At 53.2% G+C, this 27037-nt stretch overlaps 1 protein-coding gene across 1 annotated transcript in view; it reads left to right on the forward strand.

The window, feature by feature from the left end:
- Positions 1 to 2727: 2727 nt before the first annotated feature.
- Positions 2728 to 27037, forward strand: part of LOC133355873 (guanine nucleotide-binding protein G(s) subunit alpha-like) — a 40604-nt gene continuing 16294 nt past the window's right edge. The window contains exons 1-2 of the mRNA XM_061573286.1: positions 2728 to 3272; positions 21798 to 21870. Coding sequence (XP_061429270.1) covers positions 3137 to 3272; positions 21798 to 21870 — 209 coding nt within the window. The 5' untranslated portion in view covers positions 2728 to 3136. The remainder of the gene's footprint in view (positions 3273 to 21797; positions 21871 to 27037) is intronic.

The raw sequence follows: 27037 nt of genomic DNA on the forward strand, positions 1-27037 counted from the left end.
TGGTGCTGATGTGTGGATGATGTTGGTGATGGTGCTGATGTGTTGATGATGGTGCTGATGTGTTGATGTTGGTGATGGTGCTGATGTGTGCATGATGTTGGTGATGGTGCTGATGTGTTGATGATGTTGGTGATGGTGCTGATGTGTTGATGCTGTTGGGGTGATGGTGCTGATGTGTGGATGATGTTGGTGATGGTGCTGATGTCTTGATGATGTTGGGGTGATGGTGCTGATGTGTGGATGATGTTGGTGATGGTGCTGATGTGTTGATGATGTTGGGGTGATGGTGCTGATGTGTGGATGATGTTGGTGTGATGGTGCTGATGTGTGGATGATGTTGGGGTGATGGTGCTGATGTGTTGATGATGTTGGTGATGGTGCTGATGTGTTGATGATGTTGGTGATGGTGCTGATGTGTGGATGATGTTGGTGTGATGGTGCTGATGTGTTGATGATGTTGGTGTGATGGTGCTGATGTGTTGATGATGTTGGTGATGGTGCTGATGTGTGGATGATGTTGGTGATGGTGCTGATGTCTTGATGATGTTGGGGTGATGGTGCTGATGTGTTGATGATGTTGGTGATGGTGCTGATGTGTGGATGATGTTGGAGTGATGGTGCTGATGTGTGGATGATGTTGGGGTGATGGTGGTGATGTGTTGATGATGTTGGGGTGATGGTGCTGATGTGTTGATGTTGGGGTGATGGTGCTGATGTGTGGATGATGTTGGGGTGATGGTGCTGATCTGTGGATGTTGGTGATGGTGCTGATGTGTTGATGATGTTGGTGATGGTGCTGATGTGTTGATGATGTTGGTGATGGTGCTGATGTGTGCATGATGTTGGTGATGGTGCTGATGTGTGCATGATGTTGGTGATGGTGCTGATGTGTGGATGATGTTGGTGATGGTGCTGATGTGTTGATGATGTTGGTGATGGTGCTGATGTGTTGATGATGTTGGTGATGGTGCTGATGTGTGGATGATGTTGGTGATGGTGCTGATGTGTTGATGATGTTGGTGATGGTGCTGATGTGTGGATGATGTTGGTGATGGTGCTGATGTGTGCATGATGTTGGTGATGGTGCTGATGTGTGGATGATGTTGGTGATGGTGCTGATGTGTTGATGATGTTGGTGATGGTGCTGATGTGTGGATGATGTTGGGGTGATGGTGCTGATGTGTTGATGATGTTGGTGATGGTGCTGATGTGTGGTTGATGTTGGGGTGATGGTGCTGATGTGTTGATGTGATGGTGCTGATGTGTGGATGATGTTGGGGTGATGGTGCTGATGTGCGGTTGATGTTGGGGTGATGGTGCTGATGTGTTGATGTGATGGTGCTGATGTGTGGATGATGTTGGGGTGATGGTGCTGATGTGTGGATGATGTTGGGGTGATGGTGCTGATGTGTTGATGTGATGGTGCTGATGTGTGGATGATGTTGGGGTGATGGTGCTGATGTGTGGTTGATGTTGGGGTGATGGTGCTGATGTGTTGATGTGATGGTGCTGATGTGTGGATGATGTTGGGGTGATGGTGCTGATGTGTGGTTGATGTTGGGGTGATGGTGCTGATGTGTGGATGATGTTGGGGTGATGGTGCTGATGTGTGGATGATGTTGGGGTGATGGTGCTGATGTGTGGATGATGTTGGGGTGATGGTGCTGATGTGTGGTTGATGTTGGGGTGATGGTGTTGATGATGTGGGTGATGTTGGGGTGATGGTGGTGATGTGTTGATGATGATGGTGGTGATGTGTTGATGATGTTGATGATGATGGTGGTGATGTGTTGATGATGTGGATGATGTTGATGATGATGGTGCTGATGTGTTGTTGATGTTTGGGCTACGTAGCATCGAATCTGTTGAACCCTAAGAAACCCAAGTGAGGGCCCCCGCCTCTTTGCGAGTCACGTGCTCGACCTGCCACTCACCCGGATGTGAATCTAAAAATAGCACCAGGGCGGGCCTACACGCTGACGTCAGATGTCACGTGGTCCATCCAGCTGATGAGGGCGGGGCTTAATTTGCCCGGATCTGACGTCACTGCTCGCGTGACGCTACTTCCTCCACCGTGACCACGCCTCTTCCACCGATTAATCGATTACATCAAACAGAGAAAATCTATTCCAATATTCATATCGATTAAGCCCCCGCCCACCACGATGCAATTTAATTTACTTGTGCGCTTAACGTCGATTACGATCGATTCGTTACTCTCGCATCCAATTGCAGTATATTCGTCGCAAAGTGAATGGGGAGAAATCGATTATTGCATCGAGTTGCAATATTAATCGAATCAAGGGGGGTGGGAGGAGATGGGTGAAAACGACCCCTCTCCTCGGTACCCTCCTCCCAGCATGCCTCGCGCTCGTGCCCCGCCCTTATTCACCATCGCCCCGCCCCCTGCCATCTCTGACCACGCCCCCTCTGACAATCGCCCCCCCCCTCACCCCGCGTCCAGTCGCTGCTGCTGCTGCTGGTGGCACGTGCCCCTGCTAAGCGATGGGGGGAGGGGTGGAGGAGAAGGGAAGGGTGGGGTGGGAGAAGCGGGCCTTGGCTGCGAGTGGGCGGAGCTTATCTGCGAGTGGGCGGAGCTTGCGCGGTGGGCGTGGCGTGGCTGTGAGATGGGGGCGTGGCTTGGCTGCGAGTGGGCGGAGCTTGCGCGGTGGGCGTGGCCCCCTCCCCCTCTATATAAAAGTGGCGCGCCGGGGGCTCGCGGCTCTCGCCTCCCCCTCGCAAGAGAGCGAGAGAGAGAGAAAAAATTAATTATAACATCACCGCAATTAGCCCGATTAATTAACCCCCCCACCACCAACCTCACAAACCCAATTACCGTCAAACCGCAATCGTCGTCGCGTGAGGGAGAGTCTCGCGCGGGCGCGGGATTTTTTTTTCTCTTTCCCCGCGGCCGTGTTTGTCTCTCCCCTTCCCGCCACCACCACCATCACCACCACCACCACCACCACACCGCCCCCCAACCAGAACCGTCCGCGCGGCTAACCCCCTCACAACCTCCTCAGGCTACCGTCGCCACCACCACCTCCGCCGCCGTCGTCACCGCCGCCTCTCATAACGGTCGCACCCCGCGGGCCGGGCTAGGCCGGGGGAGGAGGAGGAGGAGGAGATTGCCGCCATGGGCTGCTTCGACAGCAAGACCGAAGACCAGCGGACGGACGAGAAGGCGCAGAGGGAGGCCAACAAGAAAATCGAGAGACAGCTCGCGCGCGAGAAACAGCAATACCGCGCCACGCATCGCCTCCTATTGCTGGGTGAGGCCGCCACCACCACTATCACTACCACAACAACCCTCACCACAACCACAACCACCACTACCACCACTACCACAACAACCACTACCACAACAACCACCACTATCACTACCACCACTACCACAACAACCACCACTATCACTACCACAACAACCCTCACCACAACCACCACTACCACAACCACCACTACCATCACTACCACAACAACCACCACTATCACTACCACAACAACCCTCACCACAACCACCACTACCACAACAACCACTACCACAACAACCACCACTATCACTACCACCACTACCACCACTACCACAACAACCACCACTATCACTACCACAACAACCCTCACCACAACCACCACTACCACAACCACCACTACCACAACAACCACCACTATCACTACCACAACAACCCTCACCACAACCACAACCACCACTACCACAACCACCACCACTATCACTACCACAACAACCCTCACCACAACCACCACTACCACCACCACTACCACCACTACCACAACAACCACCACTATCACTACCACAACAACCCTCACCACCACCACAACCACCACTACCACCACCACTACCACCACTACCACAACAACCACCACTATCACTACAACAACAACCCTCACCACCACCACAACCACCACTACCACCACCACTACCACCACTACCACAACAACCACCACTATCACTACCACAACAACCCTCACCACCACCACAACCACTACTACCACCACCACTACCACCACTACCACAACAACCACCACTATCACTACCACAACAACCACCACCACAACCACCACTACCACCACCACTACCACAACAACCACCACTATCACTACCACAACAACCCTCACCACCACCACAACCACCACTACCACCACCACTACCACAACAACCACCACTATCACTACCACAACAACCCTCACCACCACCACAACCACCACTACCACCACCACTACCACAACAACCACCACTATCACTACCACAACAACCCTCACCACCACCACAACCACCACTACCACCACCACAACCACCACTACCACAACAACCACCACTATCACTACCACAACAACCCTCACCACCACAACCACCACTACCACCACCACAACCACCACTACCACAACAACCACCACTATCACTACCACAACAACCCTCACCACCACTACAACCACCACTATCACCACCACAACCACCACTACCACAACAACCACCACTATCACTACCAACACCACCACCACCACTATCACCACCACTACCACCACTACTACCACTACCACCACTACCACTACCAGCACCAATACCACCACCACAACCACCCCCACTACCACCACCACTACCACCACTACCACCACCACTACCACCACCACTACCACCACCACTACCACAACCACTACCACCACCACTACCACCACCACTACCACAACTACTACCTCCACAACCACCACTACCACCACTACTACCACCACCACTACCACCACTACCACCACAACCCTCACCACTACCACCACCACCACAACCCCCACTACCACCACCACCACAACCCCCACTTCCACCACAACCCTCACCACTACCACCACCACCACAACCCCCACTACCACCACCACCACCACAACCCCCACTACCACCACAACCCTCACCACTACCACCACCACCCCCACTACCACCACAACCCCCACTACCACCACAACCCTCACCACTACCACCACAACCCTCACCACTACCACCACCACAACTCCCACTACCACCACAACCACCCTCACTACTACAACCACCCCTACTACCACCACAACCACCCCCACCACTACCATAACCCTCACTACCACCACAACCACCACTACCACCACAACCTCCACTACCACCACAACCACCCCCACCACTACCACAACCTCCAATACCACCACAACCACCCCCACCACTACCACAACCCTCACTACCACCATCACAACCACCACTACCACCACTCCCACTACCACCACAACCACCCCCACCACAACCCTCACTACCACAACCAACACCACAACCACCACCACCACAACCACCACCACTACCACCACAACCCTCACTATCACTACCACCACAACCCCCACTACTACGACTACCACCACAACCCCCACTACCACCACCACAACAACCCCCACTACCACCACAACCCTCACAACCCCCACTACCACCACCACAACCCTCACTACCACAACCACCCCCACTACCACAACCCCCACTACCACCACAACCCCCACCACCACAACCCCCACCACCACCACCGCTACCACCACCACTACCACCACAACCACCACTACCACAACAACCACCACTACCACCACCACAACCCTCACAACCACCCCCCACCCTCACTACCACCACCACAACCACCACTACCACCACCCTCACCACCACCACAACTCCCACTACAACCCTCACTACCACCACCACTACCACAACCCCCACTACCACCACCACAACCACCACCACAACAACCCTCACTACCACCACCACAACCACCACAACAACCCTCACTACCACCACCACAACAACCCTCACTACCACCACCACAACCACCACTACCACCACCACAACCCCCACTACCACAACAACCCTCACTACCACCACCACCACCACAACCCTCACTACCACAACCACCCCGGGCCACCACCACCACAACCCCCACTACCACCACCACAACCACTACCACCACCACAACCACTACCACCACCACAACCCTCACTACCACCACCACTACCACCACGACCACCACTACCACCACCACAACAACCCCCACTACCACCACCACAACCCTCACTACTACCACAACCCTCACTACCACAACCACCCCCGGCCACTCACCACCACCACCACAACAACCCCCACTACCACCACTACCACAATCACCCCCACTACCACCACCACCACCACAACCCTCACTACTACAACCCTCACTACCACAATCACCCCACCACCACTACCACCACCACAACCACCACCACAACCCCCACTACCACCACCACCACAACCCCCGCTACCACAACCCCTACTACCACCACAACCACCACCACCACCACAACCCTCACCACCACCACAACCACCCCGGGCCACTCACCACCACCACCTCGCGGGGGAGGGGCAGCACACAACAGTACACATGGACTGCACGACAGTACACATGGACTGCACGGCTGTACTGTGCTGGTACAGTACTAGCCAACACACAGTACAGTAGTATGCTGGTGGTGGTAGTAGTAGATATTAGCTTGTAGTGTTACCGGTAGTACCTAGTGGTGTACTGCAGTACACGGTGGTGGTGTACTGCAGTACACAGTGGTGGTGTAGCAGTACACACCGGTGGTGTAGCAGTACACAGTGGTGGTGTACTGCAGTACACAGTGGTGGTGTAGCAGTACATAGTAGTGGTGTACTGCAGTACACAGTGGTGGTGTAGCATTACACAGTGGTGGTTTAGCAGTACACAGTGGTGGTGTAGCAGTGCACAGTGGTGGTGTAGCAGTGCACAGTGGTGGTGTACTGCAGTACAGTGTAGCAGTACACAGTGGTGGTGTACTGCAGTACACAGTGGTGGTGTACTGCAGTACACACTGGTGGTGTACTGCAGTACACAGTGGTGGTGTACTGCAGTACACACTGGTGGTGTACTGCAGTACACAGTAGTGGTGTACTGCAGTACACACTGGTGGTGTAGCAGTACAGTGGTGGTGTAGCAGTACACAGTGGTGGTGTAGCAGTACACAGTGGTGGTGTACTGCAGTACACGGTAGTGGTGTACTGCAGTACACGGTAGTGGTGTACTGCAGTACACGGTAGTGGTGTACTGCAGTACACAGTAGTTGTGTACTGCAGTACACGGTGGTGGTGTACTGCAGTACACGGTGGTGGTGTACTCCAGTACACATTGGTGGTGTACTGCAGTACACGGTGGTGGTGTAGCAGTACACGGTGGTGGTGTAGCAGTACACTGGTGGTGTACTGCAGTACACGGTAGTGGTGTACTGCAGTACACGGTAGTGGTGTACTGCAGTACACGGTAGTGGTGTACTGCAGTACACGGTGGTGGTGTGGCAGTACACAGTGGTGGTGTACTCCAGTACACGGTAGTGGTGGTGTCCTGCAGTACACAGTGGTGGTGTAGCAGTACACAGTGGTGGTGTAGCAGTACACAGTGGTGGTGTAGCAGTACACAGTGGTGGTGTATTGCAGTACACAGTGGTGGTGTACTGCAGTACACAGTGGTGGAGTACTGCAGTACAGTGGTGGAGTACTGCAGTACACAGTGGTGGTGTACTGCAGTACACAGTGGTGGTGTACTGCAGTACACGGTAGTTGTGTACTGCAGTACACGGTGGTGGTGTACTGCAGTACACGGTGGTGGTGTACTGCAGTACACGGTGGTGGTGTACTGCAGTACACGGTAGTGGTGTACTGCAGTACACGGTAGTGGTGTACTGCAGTACACGGTAGTGGTGTACTGCAGTACACAGTGGTGGTGTGGCAGTACACAGTGGTGGTGTACTCCAGTACACGGTAGTGGTGGTGTACTGCAGTACACGGTGGTGGTGTACTGCAGTACATGGTAGTGGTGTACTGCAGTACACGGTAGTGGTGTACTGTAGTACACGGTGGTGGTGTGGCAGTACACAGTGGTGGTGTACTCCAGTACACGGTAGTGGTGGTGTACTGCAGTACACGGTGGTGGTGTACTGCAGTACACGGTGGTGGTGTACTCCAGTACACATTGGTGGTGTACTGCAGTACACGGTGGTGGTGTAGCAGTACACGGTGGTGGTGTAGCAGTACACTGGTGGTGTACTGCAGTACACGGTAGTGGTGTACTGCAGTACACGGTAGTGGTGTACTGCAGTACACGGTAGTGGTGTACTGCAGTACACGGTGGTGGTGTGGCAGTACACAGTGGTGGTGTACTCCAGTACACGGTAGTGGTGGTGTCCTGCAGTACACAGTGGTGGTGTAGCAGTACACAGTGGTGGTGTAGCAGTACACAGTGGTGGTGTACTGCAGTACACAGTGGTGGAGTACTGCAGTACACAGTGGTGGAGTACTGCAGTACACAGTGGTGGTGTACTGCAGTACACAGTGGTGGTGTACTGCAGTACACGGTAGTTGTGTACTGCAGTACACGGTGGTGGTGTACTGCAGTACACGGTGGTGGTGTACTGCAGTACACGGTGGTGGTGTACTGCAGTACACGGTGGTGGTGTACTGCAGTACACGGTAGTGGTGTACTGCAGTACACGGTGGTGGTGTGGCAGTACACAGTGGTGGTGTACTCCAGTACACGGTAGTGGTGGTGTACTGCAGTACACAGTCGTGGTGTACTGCAGTACACGGTGGTGGTGTACTGCAGTACATGGTAGTGGTGTACTGCAGTACACGGTAGTGGTGTACTGTAGTACACGGTGGTGGTGTGGCAGTACACAGTGGTGGTGTACTCCAGTACACGGTAGTGGTGGTGTACTGCAGTACACAGGGGTGGTGTAGCAGTACACGGTAGTGGTGTACTGCAGTACACGGTAGTGGTGTACTGAAGTACACAGTAGTTGTGTACTGCAGTACACGGTGGTGGTGTACTGCAGTACACGGTGGTGGTCTACTGCAGTACACGGTGGTGGTGTACTGCAGTACACGGTGGTGGTGTACTGCAGTACACGGTGGTGGTGTACTGCAGTACACGGTGGTGGTGTACAGCAGTACACAGTGGTGGTGTACTGCAGTACACAGTGGTGGTGTACTGCAGTACACAGTGGTGGTGTACTGCAGTACACAGTGGTGGTGTACTGCAGTGCACAGTGGTGGTGTACTGCAGTGCACAGTGGTGGTGTACAAACCGGTACAGCCACAACACTCACACATTACAAACCGGTACAGCTACAACACTCACACAGTACAAACCGGTACAGCCACAGCACTCACGCAGTACAAACCGGTACAGCCACAGCACTCACGCAGTACAAACCGGTACAGCCACAGCACTCACGCAGTACACACCGGTACAGCAACAACACTCACACAGTACAAACCGGTACAGCCACAGCACTCACACTGTACAAACCGGTACAGCCACAGCACTCACACAGTACAAACCGGTACAGCCACAGCACTCACACAGTACAAACCGGTACAGCCACAGCACTCAGGCAGTACACACCGGTACAGCCACAGCACTCACGCAGTACAAACCGGTACAGCCACAGCACTCACGCAGTACACACCGGTACAGCCACAGCACTCACGCAGTACAAACCGGTACAGCCACAGCACTCACACAGTACAAACCGGTACAGCCACAGCACTCACACAGTACAAACCGGTACAGCCACAGCACTCACGCAGTACAAACCGGTACAGCCACAGCACTCACGCAGTACACACCGGTACAGCCACAGCACTCACGCAGTACAAACCGGTACAGCCACAGCACTCACACAGTACAAACCGGTACAGCCACAACACTCACGCAGTACACGCCGGTACAGCCACAGCACTCACGCAGTACAAACTGGTACAGCCACAGCACTCACACAGTACAAACCGGTACAGCCACAACACTCACGCAGTACACACCGGTACAGCCACAACACTCACACAGTACAAACCGGTACAGCCACAGCACTCACACAGTACAAACCGGTACAGCCACAACACTCACGTAGTACAAACCGGTACAGCTACAGCACTCACACAGTACAAACCGGTACAGCCACAGCACTCACACATTACAAACCGGTACAGCCACAGCACTCACACAGTACAAACCGGTACAGCCACAGCACTCACGCAGTACAAACCGGTACAGCCACAACACTCGCGCATTACAAACCGGTACAGCCACAGCACTCACACAGTACAAACCGGTACAGCCACAGCACTCACACAGTACACACCGGTACAGCCACAACACTCACACAGTACACACCGGTACAGCCACAACACTCACACAGTACAAACCGGTACAGCCACAACACTCACACAGTACAAACCGGTACAGCCACAGCACTCACACAGTACAAACCGGTACAGCCACAGCACTCACGCAGTACAAACCGGTACAGCCACAACACTCTCACATTACAAACCGGTACAGCCACAGCACTCGCACAGTACAAACCGGTACAGCCACAGCACTCACACATTACAAACCGGTACAGCCACAGCACTCACACAGTACACACCGGTACAGCCACAACACTCACACAGTACACACCGGTACAGCCACAACACTCACACAGTACAAACCGGTACAGCCACAACACTCACACAGTACAAACCGGTACAGCCACAGCACTCACACAGTACAAACCGGTACAGCCACAGCACTCACACAGTACAAACCGGTACAGCCACAGCACTCACGCAGTACAAACCGGTACAGCCACAACACTCACGTATTACAAACCGGTACAGCCACAGCATTCACACAGTACAAACCGGTACAGCCACAGCACTCACACATTACAAACCGGTACAGCCACAGCACTCACACAGTACAAACCGGTACAGCCACAGCACTCACGCAGTACAAACCGGTACAGCCACAGCACTCACGCAGTACAAACCGGTACAGCCACAACACTCACACATTACAAACCGGTACAGCCACAGCACTCACACAGTACAAACCGGTACAGCCACAGCACTCACGCAGTACAAACCGGTACAGCCACAACACTCACACATTCTAAACCGGTACAGCCGCAGCACTCACACAGTACAAACCGGTACAGCCACAGCACTCACACAGTACAAACCGGTACAGCCACAGCACTCACACAGTACAAACAGCTACAGCCACAGCACTCACACAGTACAAACCGGTACAGCCACAGCACTCACACAGTACAAACCGGTACAGCCACAACACTCACACATTCCAAACCGGTACAGCCACAGCACTCACACAGTACAAACCGGTACAGCCACAGCACTCACACAGTACAAACCGGTACAGCCACAGCACTCACACAGTACAAACCGCTACAGCCACAGCACTCACACAGTACAAACCGGTACAGCCACAGCACTCACACAGTACAAACCGGTACAGCCACAGCACTCACGTAGTACAAACCGGTACAGCCACAGCACTCACGCAGTACGAACCGGTACAGGCACAGCACTCACGCAGTACACACCGGTACAGCCACAGCACTCACGCAGTACACACCGGTACAGCCACAGCACTCGCGCAGTACAAACCGGTACAGCCACAGCACTCACGTAGTACACACCGGTACAGCCACAGCACTCATACAGTACAAACCGGTACAGCCACAGCACTCATACAGTACACACCGGTACAGCCACAGCACTCATACAGTACAAACCGGTACAGCTACAGCACTCACGCAGTACACACCGGTACAGCCACAGCACTCACACAGTACAAACCGGTACAGCCACAGCACTCACACAGTACAAACCGGTACAGCCACAGCACTCGCGCAGTACAAACCGGTACAGCCACAGCACTCACACAGTACAAACCGGTACTGCCACAACACTCACACAGTACACACCGGTACAGCCACACCACTCACACAGTACAAACCGGTACAGCCACAGCACTCACACAGTACAAACCGGTACAGCCACAGCACTCACACAGTACACACCGGGACAGCCACAACACTCACACAGTACACACCGGTACAGCCACAACACTCACACAGTACAAACCGGTACAGCCACAACACTCACACAGTACAAACCGGTACAGCCACAACACTCACACAGTACAAACCGGTACAGCCACACCACTCACACAGTACAAACCGGTACAGCCACAGCACTCACACATTACAAACCGGTACATCCACAGCACTCACACATTACAAACCGGTACAGCCACAGCACTCACACAGTACAAACCGGTACAGCCACAGCACTCACGCAGTACAAACCGGTACAGCCACAGCACTCACGCAGTACAAACCGGTACAGCCACAACACTCACACATTACAAACCGGTACAGCCACAGCACTCTCACATTACAAACCGGTACAGCCACAGCACTCGCACAGTACAAACCGGTACAGCCACAGCACTCACACATTACAAACCGGTACAGCCACAGCACTCACACAGTACACACCGGTACAGCCACAACACTCACACAGTACACACCGGTACAGCCACAACACTCACACAGTACAAACCGGTACAGCCACAACACTCACACAGTACAAACCGGTACAGCCACAGCACTCACACAGTACAAACCGGTACAGCCACAGCACTCACACAGTACAAACCGGTACAGCCACAGCACTCACGCAGTACAAACCGGTACAGCCACAACACTCACGTATTACAAACCGGTACAGCCACAGCATTCACACAGTACAAACCGGTACAGCCACAGCACTCACACATTACAAACCGGTACAGCCACAACACTCACACAGTACACACCGGTACAGCCACAACACTCACACAGTACAAACCGGTACAGCCACAACACTCACACAGTACAAACCGGTACAGCCACAGCACTCACACAGTACAAACCGGTACAGCCACAGCACTCACACAGTACAAACCGGTACAGCCACAGCACTCACGCAGTACAAACCGGTACAGCCACAACACTCACGTATTACAAACCGGTACAGCCACAGCATTCACACAGTACAAACCGGTACAGCCACAGCACTCACACATTACAAACCGGTACAGCCACAGCACTCACACAGTACAAACCGGTACAGCCACAGCACTCACGCAGTACAAACCGGTACAGCCACAGCACTCACGCAGTACAAACCGGTACAGCCACAACACTCACACATTACAAACCGGTACAGCCACAGCACTCACACAGTACAAACCGGTACAGCCACAGCACTCACGCAGTACAAACCGGTACAGCCACAACACTCACACATTCTAAACCGGTACAGCCGCAGCACTCACACAGTACAAACCGGTACAGCCACAGCACTCACACAGTACAAACCGGTACAGCCACAGCACTCACACAGTACAACAGCTACAGCCACAGCACTCACACAGTACAAACCGGTACAGCCACAGCACTCACACAGTACAAACCGGTACAGCCACAACACTCACACATTCCAAACCGGTACAGCCACAGCACTCACACAGTACAAACCGGTACAGCCACAGCACTCACACAGTACAAACCGGTACAGCCACAGCACTCACACAGTACAAACCGCTACAGCCACAGCACTCACACAGTACAAACCGGTACAGCCACAGCACTCACACAGTACAAACCGGTACAGCCACAGCACTCACGTAGTACAAACCGGTACAGCCACAGCACTCACGCAGTACGAACCGGTACAGGCACAGCACTCACGCAGTACACACCGGTACAGCCACAGCACTCACGCAGTACACACCGGTACAGCCACAGCACTCGCGCAGTACAAACCGGTACAGCCACAGCACTCACGTAGTACACACCGGTACAGCCACAGCACTCATACAGTACAAACCGGTACAGCCACAGCACTCATACAGTACACACCGGTACAGCCACAGCACTCATACAGTACAAACCGGTACAGCTACAGCACTCACGCAGTACACACCGGTACAGCCACAGCACTCACACAGTACAAACCGGTACAGCCACAGCACTCACACAGTACAAACCGGTACAGCCACAGCACTCGCGCAGTACAAACCGGTACAGCCACAGCACTCACACAGTACAAACCGGTACTGCCACAACACTCACACAGTACACACCGGTACAGCCACACCACTCACACAGTACAAACCGGTACAGCCACAGCACTCACACAGTACAAACCGGTACAGCCACAGCACTCACACAGTACACACCGGGACAGCCACAACACTCACACAGTACACACCGGTACAGCCACAACACTCACACAGTACAAACCGGTACAGCCACAACACTCACACAGTACAAACCGGTACAGCCACAACACTCACACAGTACAAACCGGTACAGCCACACCACTCACACAGTACAAACCGGTACAGCCACAGCACTCACACATTACAAACCGGTACATCCACAGCACTCACACATTACAAACCGGTACAGCCACAGCACTCACACAGTACAAACCGGTACAGCCACAGCACTCACGCAGTACAAACCGGTACAGCCACAGCACTCACGCAGTACAAACCGGTACAGCCACAACACTCACACATTACAAACCGGTACAGCCACAGCACTCACACAGTACAAACCGGTACAGCCACAGCACTCACGCAGTACAAACCGGTACAGCCACAACACTCACACATTCCAAACCGGTACAGCCACAGCACTCACACAGTACAAACCGGTACAGCCACAGCACTCACACAGTACAAACCGGTACAGCCACAGCACTCACACAGTACAAACCGCTACAGCCACAGCACTCACACAGTACAAACCGGTACAGCCACAGCACTCACACAGTACAAACCGGTACAGCCACAGCACTCACGCAGTACAAACCGGTACAGCCACAGCACTCATACAGTACAAACCGGTACAGCCACAGCACTCATACAGTACACACCGGTACAGCCACAGCACTCACACAGTACAAACCAGTACAGTCACAGCACTCACACAGTACAAACCGCTACAGCCACAGCACTCACACAGTACAAACCGGTACAGCCACAGCACTCACACAGTACAAACCGGTACAGCCACAGCACTCACGTAGTACAAACCGGTACAGCCACAGCACTCACGCAGTACAAACCGGTACAGGCACAGCACTCGTGCAGTACACACCGGTACAGCCACAGCACTCACACAGTACAAACCGGTACAGCCACAGCACTCACGTAGTACACACCGGTACAGCCACAGCACTCATACAGTACAAACCGGTACAGCCACAGCACTCATACAGTACACACCAGTACAGCCACAGCACTCATACAGTACAAACCGGTACAGCTACAGCACTCGTACAGTACACACCGGTACAGCCACAACACTCACACAGTACAAACCGGTACAGCTACAGCACTCACGCAGTACACACCGGTACAGCCACAGCACTCACACAGTACAAACCGGTACAGCTACAGCACTCACGCAGTACACACCAGTACAGCCACAGCACTCGCACAGTACAAACCGGTACAGCCACAACACTCAGGCAGTACAAACCGGTACAGCCACAGCACTCACGCAGTACACACCGGTACAGCCACAGCACTCGCACAGTACAAACCGGTACAGCCACAGCACTCACACAGTACAAACCGGTACAGCCACAGCACTCACGCAGTACAAACCGGTACAGCCACAACACTCACACATTACAAACCGGTACAGCCAAAGCACTCACACAGTACAAACCGGTACAGCCACAGCACTCACACAGTACACACCGGTACAGCCACAACACTCACACAGTACACACCGGTACAGCCACAACACTCACACAGTACAAACCGGTACAGCCACAACACTCACACAGTACAAACCGGTACAGCCACAACACTCACACAGTACAAACCGGTACAGCCACACCACTCACACAGTACAAACCGGTACAGCCACAGCACTCACACATTACAAACCGGTACAGCCACAGCACTCACACAGTACAAACCGGTACAGCCACAGCACTCACGCAGTACAAACCGGTACAGCCACAGCACTCACGCAGTACAAACCGGTACAGCCACAACACTCACACATTACAAACCGGTACAGCCACAGCACTCACACAGTACAAACCGGTACAGCCACAGCACTCACGCAGTACAAACCGGTACAGCCACAACACTCACACATTCCAAACCGGTACAGCCACAGCACTCACACAGTACAAACCGGTACAGCCACAGCACTCACACAGTACAAACCGGTACAGCCACAGCACTCACACAGTACAAACCGCTACAGCCACAGCACTCACACAGTACAAACCGGTACAGCCACAGCACTCACACAGTACAAACCGGTACAGCCACAGCACTCACGCAGTACAAACCGGTACAGCCACAGCACTCACACAGTACAAACCGGTACAGGCACAGCACTCACGCAGTACACACCGGTACAGCCACAGCACTCATACAGTACACACCGGTACAGCCACAACACTCACACAGTACAAACCGGTACAGCCACAGCACTCACACAGTACAAACCGGTATGGCCACAACACTCACACAGTACAAACCGGTACAGCCACAACACTCACACAGTACAAACCGGTACAGCCACAGCACTCACACAGTACAAACCGGTACAGCCACAAGACTCACACAGTACAAACCGGTACAGCCACAACACTCACACAGTACACACCGGTACAGCCACAACACTCACGCAGTACACAACGGTACAGCCACAACACTCACACAGTACAAACCGGTACAGCCACAACACTCACACAGTACAAACCGGTACAGCCACAACACTCACACAGTCAACACCGGTACAGCCACAACACTCACACAGTACAAATCGTTACAGCCACAACACTCACACAGTACAAACCGGTACAGCCACAACACTCACGCAGTACACACCGGTACAGCCACAACACTCACACAGTACAAACCGGTATGGCCACAACACTCACATAGTACAAACCGGTACAGCTACAGCACTCATGCAGTACACACCAGTACAGCCACAGCACTCGCACAGTACAAACCGGTACAGCCACAACACTTACGCAGTTCAAACCGGTACAGCCACAGCACTCACGCAGTACACACCGGTACAGCCACAACACTCGCGCAGTACACACCGGTACAGCCACAGCACTCACACAGTACAAACGGTACAGCCACAGCACTCACACAGTACAAACCGGTACAGCCACAACACTCACACAGTACAAACCGGTACAGCCACAGCACTCACACAGTACAAACCGGTACAGCCACAGCACTCACACAGTACAAACCGGTATGGCCACAACACTCACACAGTACAAACCGGTACAGCCACAACACTCACACAGTACAAACCGGTACAGCCACAGCACTCACACAGTACAAACCGGTACAGCCACAAGACTCACACAGTACAAACCGGTACAGCCACAACACTCACGCAGTATAAACCGGTATGGCCACAACACTCACACAGTACAAACCGGTACAGCCACAACACTCACGCAGTACAAACCGGTATGGCCACAACACTCGCACAATACAAACCGGTACAGCCACAGCACTCACGCAGTACAAACCGGTATGGCCACAACACTCACACAGTACAAACCGGTACAGCCACAACACTCGCACAGTACAAACCGGTATGGCCACAACACTCACACAGTACAAACCGATACAGCCACAACACTCACGCAGTACAAACCGGTACAGCCACAACACTCACACAGTACAAACCGGTATGGCCACAACACTCGCACAGTACAAACCGGTACAGCCACAACACTCGCACGGTACAAACCGGTATGGCCACAACACTCGCACAGTACAAACCGGTACAGCCACAGCACTCACGCAGTACAAACCGGTATGGCCACAACACTCACACAGTACAAACCGGTACAGCCACAACACTCGCACAGTACAAACCGGTATGGCCACAACACTCACACAGTACAAACCGGTACAGCCATAACACTCACGCAGTACAAACCGGTACAGCCACAACACTCGCACAGTACAAACCGGTATGGCCACAACACTCGCACAGTACAAACCGGTACAACCACAACACTCGCACAGTACAAACCGGTATGGCCACAACACTCACACAGTACAAACTGGTATGGCCACAACACTCGCACAGTACAAACCGGTACAGCCACAACACTCGCACAGTACAAACCGGTACAGCCACAACACTCACACAGTACAAACCGGTACAGCCACAACACTCGCACAGTACAAACCGGTACAGCCACAACACTCACACAGTACAAACCGGTATGGCCACAACACTCGCACAGTACAAACCGGTATGGCCACAACACTCACGCAGTACACACCGGTACAGCCACAACACTCACGCAGTACAAACCGGTACAGCCACAACACTCACGCAGTACAATCCGGTATGGCCACAACACTCACCCAGTACACACCGGTACAGCCACAACACTCACGCAGTACAATCCGGTATGGCCACAACACTCACACAGTACAAACCGGTACAGCCACAACACTCACGCAGTACAAACCGGTACAGCCACAACACTCACGCAGTACAAACCGGTACAGCCACAACACTCACGCAGTACAAACCCGTACAGCCACAACACTCACGCAGTACAAACCGGTACAGCCACAACACTCACACAGTACAAACCGGTACAGCCACAACACTCACGCAGTACAAACCGGTATGGCCACAACACTCACACAGTACAAACCGGTACAGCCACAACACTCACGCAGTACAATCCGGTATGGCCACAACACTCACACAGTACAAACCGGTACAGCCACAACACTCACACAGTACAAACCGGTATGGCCACAACACTCATGCAGTACAAACCGGTACAGCCACAACACTCACGCAGTACACACCGGTACAGCCACAACACTCACACAGTACAAACCGGTACAGCCACAGCACTCACACAGTACAAACCGGTACAGCCACAACACTCACGCAGTACACACCGGTACAGCCACAACACTCACACAGTACAAACCGGTATGGCCACAACACTCACACAGTACAAACCGGTACAGCCACAACACTCACACAGTACAAACCGGTATGGCCACAACACTCACGCAGTACACACCGGTACAGCCACAACACTCACACAGTACACACCGGGTACAGCCACAACACTCACACAGTACAAACCGGTATGGCCACAACACTCGCACAGTACAAACCGGTACGGCCACAACACTCACACAGTACACACCGGTACAGCCACAACACTCACACAGTACACACCGGTACAGCCACAACACTCACACAGTACAAACCGGTATGGCCACAACACTCGCACAGTACAAACCGGTACAGCCACAAGACTCACACAGTACACACCGGTACAGCCACAACACTCATGCAGTACAAACCGGTACAGCCACAGCACTCACGCAGTACAGACCACGACACTCAAATCGTCCACCAGCACACGCGCGCACACAGGCGCACAACACTGACAGCACGACACCTCACAACGACCGCAGGCACGGAATCCCACACATCCATTCGTACACAGTGCGATTTGACACACAAGGCATATGCCACCTATGCGCACACGTGCACACACGGCGCGTGTACACTCGCATACGACACTGAAGACGCATACAACAACTGACACACACACAAACGACCGACCGTGCAACACACACACACAATGTACACAACACACACTGGCATACATACACACACACGTACAGTACTGCGTACAGCAACCGTACACTGCCAGCCACCCACAACAGCCGTGCATGCAGCAGATAATCACACTCGGAAACGCAACACGAATGAAACAGCAGCCTACACAACACAGAGGCGCATGCACCACTCGCACACTGCACACACACACACCCACACTGCACAAACACACACCCACACTGCACACACACCCACTGCGCAAACACACTGCACACACGCCCACTGCACACACACCCACACTGCAACCACACTATATACACACACACCCACACTGCACACACCCACACTGCACACCCACACTGCAGACACACAGCCACACTGCACTCGCACCCACCCACACACGCACACACACACACTGCACATCCACACTGCACACACCCACACTGCAGACACACACCCACACTGCACACCCACACTGCAGACACACACCCACACTGTGCACACACATGCACACACATGCACACTCAACACTGCACAGACACCCACACTGCTCAGACAGACACCCACACTGTACTCACACACACACACACTGCACACAAACACTGCGCACACCCACACTGCACACACCCATACTACACACACATCCACACTGCACACACACACACAACGTTAACACAACACTCGTCCAACAAACACCCATACAGTTGGAGAACCAACGCTACACTCATACACGGACGCCGACACAATTAGGGCACCCGTACAACACCCATTACAGTATAAACACAACACACCCTCAAAACAGACACACGCAGATACACACACACACACCACCCATAAACAGACACCCGCACAACACTCGTACACACAAACAACAACCATCCTGCCACGCACACCACACACACTACACACACACTACACACACACCACACACACCACACACACACTACACACACACTACACACACCACACACACACACACCACACACACACCACACACACACCACACACACACACACCACACACACACCACACACACCCCACACACACACACACACAAAACACACACACACAACACTTGTACACACAACAGCCATCCTGCCACGCACACCACACACACTACACACACACCACACACACCACACACACACCACACACACACCACACACACCACACACACACCACACACACCACACACACACCACACACACAAAACAGACACACACACAACACTTGTACACACAACAACAGCCATCCTGCCACGCACACCACACACACTACACACACACCACACACACCACACACACCACACACACCACACACACCACAAACCCCACACACACCACACACACCACACACACCACAAACACCACACACACACAAAACAGACACACACACAACACTTGTACACACAACAACAGCCATCCTGCCACGCACACACCACACACACCACACACACACCACACACACCACACACACACTACACACACCACATACACCACACACACACCCCCCGACCTCCCACAAGCCTAGGAGACAGAGGCCTGGTCACCTCGTCTTTCTCCCCTCTTCTCATCTACCTCGTTGCCCATCTATCCCCTCCTTGCTCCTCTCGCTCACACGCTCCCCCACCCCCCCCACCCCCCCCCTATCGTCTTCCCCTCCTCGCCACTTCCTCTCCCGGCCATCTCTTCCTCCTCTCTTTCCTACCCACCCCCACTCCCATCCCCTCTTCCTTTCCCGTCCTCCTCCTCCTCCACTCGTCGACCTCTCCTCATCGCCCTCCTATTCCACCCTCTTCCTTCTCCTCCTTACGGTAATTCCCTCCACAACTTATTTTACTTCCTCCCTTACTCCTCATCGCCTCTCCCTGCGGCTCCTCGCATCACTTGTCCTTCTTCCTCGCCGCGTGCCACTCTCCTCGACCTCCTCTTGCTCCCCACTTCCCCTTTCTCATCCTCCTCTCTTCCTTCTCTCCTCGGTACTCTCCCCGCTTTATGCTATCATCGCATTCTTTATTCCTCCTCATCTATGCTTATCATCGCATTATCTTCTTTCTTGCTCTTCAGCCTGCTGTCCTTCCTACCCTCATCTTACTCCTCCTCATCCTGATGTCTCCACCTCTCTCCTCATCTCTTTGCCTCTCCTCCACATCATTCTCATCGTCCTCATCATTATCGTGCCCAGACCGTGACGCCTTCTTTGTGCGTGTGTTTGTTTGTCTCCCGAAGGGGCGGGCGAGTCGGGCAAGAGCACCATCGTGAAACAGATGAGGATCCTACACGTGGACGGGTTCGACCCCGAGTGAGTGGTTCATCTCCCTCACCCGGCCGTTCACTCGCCACCACCATCCTTGCCACTGCCATCCTCATCATCTTCACCACCACCATCCTCGCCACTGCCATCCTCATCATCTTCACCACCACCATTCTCACCATTCACATCATCCTCAGCATCACCATCCTCATCATCTTCACCACCACCATTCTCACCATCCTCACCATTCTCAGCATCCTCGCCGCTACCGTCTTCACCATCCGCACCACCACAATCCTCACCACCATCCTCACCACTGCCATCTTTACCATCACCATTCTCATCATCCTCATCACCACCATCCTCCCCACCACCATCCTCACCGCCATCACCACCACCGCCATCCTCGCCACCACCACCACCGCCATCACCACCACCGCCATCCTCGCCACCACCACCACCGCCATCACCACCACCGCCATCCTCGCCACCACCATCACCACCACCGCCATCCTCGCCACCACCACCACCGCCATCACCACCACCGCCATCCTCGCCACCACCACCGCCATCAATATGTGCACGAAGCGGGGCTGTAAGAGGCGGGTAGTAGTGAACTCAAACATGGTGGGTTTCGTGTTGTTTTCTTTTGCCCGCGTATGCCGCCCATTGTAAGTGCACACGTGAGCTGTGTGTGCACGTGCTGCGCCTGTACGTGTCTTGTGTACGTGCATGGTGTACACGCGTGTGCGTAGAGGATGCTGCGCGTAGCCACGTGTACCCGTACTGTGTGTGTGTGCGAGGTGGCATTCGCAACCTTTGCGCGAGCACACGCGTGTGTACGTGCAGGGAGCGGTGGTGTAGCGGCTAACGTGCCGCGCTACGAACCTGGGTTTCGATTCCCGCTCACGGCCAACACCAGTGACGATTATCTGAACTGGTCCTGGGCCTCCCCTAGGTCGACTCGGCCTTAAATGAGTACCTGCTGCGGTGTACAAACATTGTCACAAGGGGAGACAAAGGCGGCCGGGCGTGATGCTGGCCACCCACCCCCTCGTGTGCCGTGCTGCCCTACATAGGTGCTACTCGCTAACAGCACTTGCCCCTACAGTCTGCTGCAGGCTATAGGGGGGTTGGGGGATCTTTGCCTTTGTACGCATCAGCTGTGCCGTGTGCACGTTCGTTCCCCAACTTGTCGCGAGAGAGAAAACAAAAGAGTTGGGATTGACGGGGTATTTCACCTTTCACACTGCCCAATGTGTTGCTGCTGACAGTAGTGACGTCACCCGGCGCCACGTGCTCTTCCGTCTCGTTTGTATTGTTAGCGGGGACTTCTCTCTGTGTGCGTCGTCCGGTCTGTGTAAGCCGTGGTGGGTAGCATGCCCCCAACGTCACATGGGTCGTGGGCAGCGTCGATTCCACCGCGCCGATTCGCCGTGCCGGGGAGTTTGATCGCCGATCGATGGCTCGATGCCGTGCAGCGGCTTGCGGTGCGCCAACGATTCATCGCGGCGATCTCTTCCAGAGTACAGATTGCAGCACAGTTGTTGTTACGTTAATTGATTCGAGCGCGCGTGCGGAATCGCCACGCGTCGATTCCGCACGCGCGCTCGTTAAAAGTTAATGCGATCCACGCAAGGCACGGTCGTGTACGCTCACCGCTCTGCCAATACGGTGGCAAAATCCGCTGGCTGTCACTCCACAGGGGTGATGTGACCATGCTTCACAACAGTCAACCCCCTTCTCGGTGCCATACTTTGTTACAGATCAATTCAGACCTTGTTGGTCACCCCCGTGCCAGCATGAATCTCGACGTTCGTCCTTCAAAGTTCCCATCGTGACAAGGGAGAAACACACGAACAAATAGACACGAAATGTGATTAACACGTAGGCTTTCTTTTTCGATTTAAAGCTTTCGTGACTGCAGGAATTCATCTTCTTGGTTCTTTCGGTAAAGTCACGTAGAAGGGAAATAATAAAATAATAAAAATAAAACATAATAAAATAATTCTCACGACGTTTCGGCCACAACGCAAGCAGCCGTCCTCAGGTGATGACCAGGTCTGTTCAGACGCTGTCTCCCCGACAGACCTGGTCTTCACCTGAGGACGGCTGCTTGCGTTGTGGCCGAAACGTTGTGAGAATTGTATTTTATGATGTTTTATTTTTATTATTTTATTATTTCCCTTCTACCTGACTTTACCGAAAGAACCAAGAAGACGTAGGCTTTCGCGTCCAATATCATCCATAATAGAGTTTTTTTTTTTTATGGGTTAGATCGTGTAAATATTAATGTGTCGTTAAACTCCGCCACCACCCGACAGCCAATTGGTAAGGGTTTTCACGTAAACAATCCCATTCATTACTAGTTTACGTGACAACTCTGACTAATTGTCTGTGTCGGGTGGTGGCGGGTTTCACGCCACATATTTAAGCGATCTTACCCAAAAAAAAAAACTATGTTATGAAAAGCATGATTATTTTTTGCCCGTGTTTAAACGGCCGTACGCCGTATGGACATTAGACATTTATTTCCCTGTACAAGAATATGGGGTAAAAAAAACCGTGTGGGTTGACAGGTGTGATACTTCACCACGCAAGTCACTACGGGTTTGTGAAGGCAGTGGCTGCTACGTGGGAGTTCGGTGGGGTTAGTAGGATGTGGTCGGACACGTGCAGCTACCGCTCGCTCGCTGATGTTAGCCGTGGCCGGGAATTGAACTCAAGCGGCCGTTTTCGCCGGGTCAATAGTGCAGCGCACTCGCCACGAAGCCAATCGCTGTGTGTCTATTTCTATTTTATGCCTTTGTATGTTGATATCTGCGAGAGAGTTTATTGGTGTGTCTGTGTGGTGCTGGCCACCCCCACCACCCCCTGGTGTGCCGTTCCGGCTTTCATAGACGCTATTCGCTAACAGCACTTGCCCCAAACAGTCTGTTAAGGCTATACGGGGAGATCTTTGTCTTTTGTATGTTTATATATGTGTGTGTGTTGGGAGCGGTGGCGCACTGGTTAGCGTGCTGCGTTGCGAGCAATGGCGACCCGAGGTTGACCCGCCCGAATATCCGAACCGGTTTTGGGCCTCTCCTAGGTCGACTCAGATTTAAATGGTGTCATGTATAAAATATCAGTACTGGGGGAGTCAAAGGCACTCGCACGTGGTGCTGGCCACCCCACAACCCCCTCGTGTGCCGTGTCGACCTTGAAAGTTGCTCGCGAACATCGCTTGCCCCAACAGTCTGTTCAGGCTATACAAAGGGGGGTGGAGGGGATCTTTGTCGTTGTAATTATATGTACGTGACTGTATTGCTGTATATGTATATAATTATGTGTGTGTATGTACAACATGTGTCGGTGTGCGCGTATCGTACGACACACTGGATTAAAAACAAAAAGCGTTGCCGATGACCGGTGTCCAGAAATCGCTGAAGTGCCACATTCAATCTTAATTTTAGAACTTTCGTGACTGCAGGAATTATTATTTGGTTCTTTCGGTTAAGTCACGTCTAAAGATAAAATAATAAATTAAATTAAATAATAGCATTCGACGTTTCGATTGCAACACAAGCAATCATCATCAGGTATAATGAAATAGCGACATAAAATCGAACCAGAAAACTATAGACAGACATAGACAGTCACTCGTGGGCCAGGAACTGAACTGTGTTCGGGGTGGCCGGGTGCGCTGAACTACCGTGGCCACCCAACCCCCTTGCGTGGACAAGAAATGACAACGATTCGCGAATGAAACCGCGACCCGGAATCGTCGCGAATCCTTACTCCGATAACCCCGCGCTCGGACCGCATAGATGGTGCTGGTGGTGGTGCAGACTTTTTGGATAACTCCCATCTACCCCCACCCTCTTCCCCTGGCCTATGGCACAGTCTGCTTGTGCTTGCACGAGCAGACAAGCTTCAGCCCGTGCGGCCGCTGTCAAGTGTCCAGATGTGGCTAACTCGCCCGCTTATATCATCATCATCAGCAGCAGCAATGTCATCGGCATTACCATGATCAATCCACTGTTAGGTGAATGCCTCTCACCCCCCCCCCCCAAAGCCGCCACCTTCTCTCAGCGCGATCCTGCGATGCAAAAATCCACCAATGCGCTAATGCTGTTGATTCCGTTGTTCCGTCTCCTCGGCGGGACGTGCTCTGGGATTAGTTTCCTTCCTTGTGGCTGCCACCAGTCCCGTCGTTTAGGGTTGCCCTGCAGTTGCGACTGCGGTCACCAATCTCGGACCATGGACCCAATAGTAACGCCACTGCCTGCTCCAATCATTCGCTTGAGGTTCTCTTTGCGAGGCTGTAAGTCTCTGGGTCTCTACGTGAGTCTATGGTTGTCTAAGTCGGTGTAGGAATCTCTATGAGAAGCTACCTCCCAAACCGTGGACCCAATAGTAACGCCACTGGCTGCTCCAATCATTCGCTTGGGGTTTTCTGTGTGAGGCTGTAAGTCTCTGGGTCTCTACGTGAGTCTATGGTTGTCTAAGTCGGTGTAGGAATCTCTATGAGAAGCTACCTCCCAAACCGTGGACCCAATAGTAACGCCACTGGCTGCTCCGATCATTCGCTTGAGGTTCTGTGTGTGAGGCTCTATGTCTATGGGTCTCTACGTGAGTCTATGGTTGTCTAAGTCGGTGTAGGAATCTCTGTGACAATCTACCTCCCAAACCGTGGACCGAATAGTAACGCCACTGGCTGCTCCGATCATTCGCTTGAGGTTCTGTGTGCGAGGCTGTAAGTCTTTGGGTCTCTACGTGAGTCTATGGTTGTCTAAGTCGGTGTAGGAATCTCTATGAGAAGCTACCTCCCAAACCGTGGACCGAATAGTAACGCCACTGGCTGCTCCAATCATTCGCTTGAGGTTCTGTGTGCGAGGCTGTATGCCTATGGGTCTCTACGTGAGTCTATGGTTGTCTAAGTCGGTGTAGGAATCTCTATGAGAAGCTACCTCCCAAACCGTGGAACGAATAGTAACGCCACTGGCTGCTCCAATCATTCGCTTGAGGTTCTGTGTGCGAGGCTGTATGTCTATGGGTCTCTACGTGAGTCTATGGTTGTCTAAGTCGGTGTAGGAATCTCTATGAGAATCTACCTCCCAAACCGTGGACCCAATAGTAACGCCACTGCCTGCTCCAATCATTCGCTTGAGGTTCTGTGTGTGAGGCTGTATGCCTATGGGTCTCTACGTGAGTCTATGGTTGTCTAAGTCGG

The sequence above is a fragment of the Lethenteron reissneri genome, chromosome 52 (assembly GCF_015708825.2).
Source record: "Lethenteron reissneri isolate LAM-NWPU_2019-01 chromosome 52, ASM1570882v1, whole genome shotgun sequence".
NCBI lineage: Eukaryota > Metazoa > Chordata > Hyperoartia > Petromyzontiformes > Petromyzontidae > Lethenteron > Lethenteron reissneri.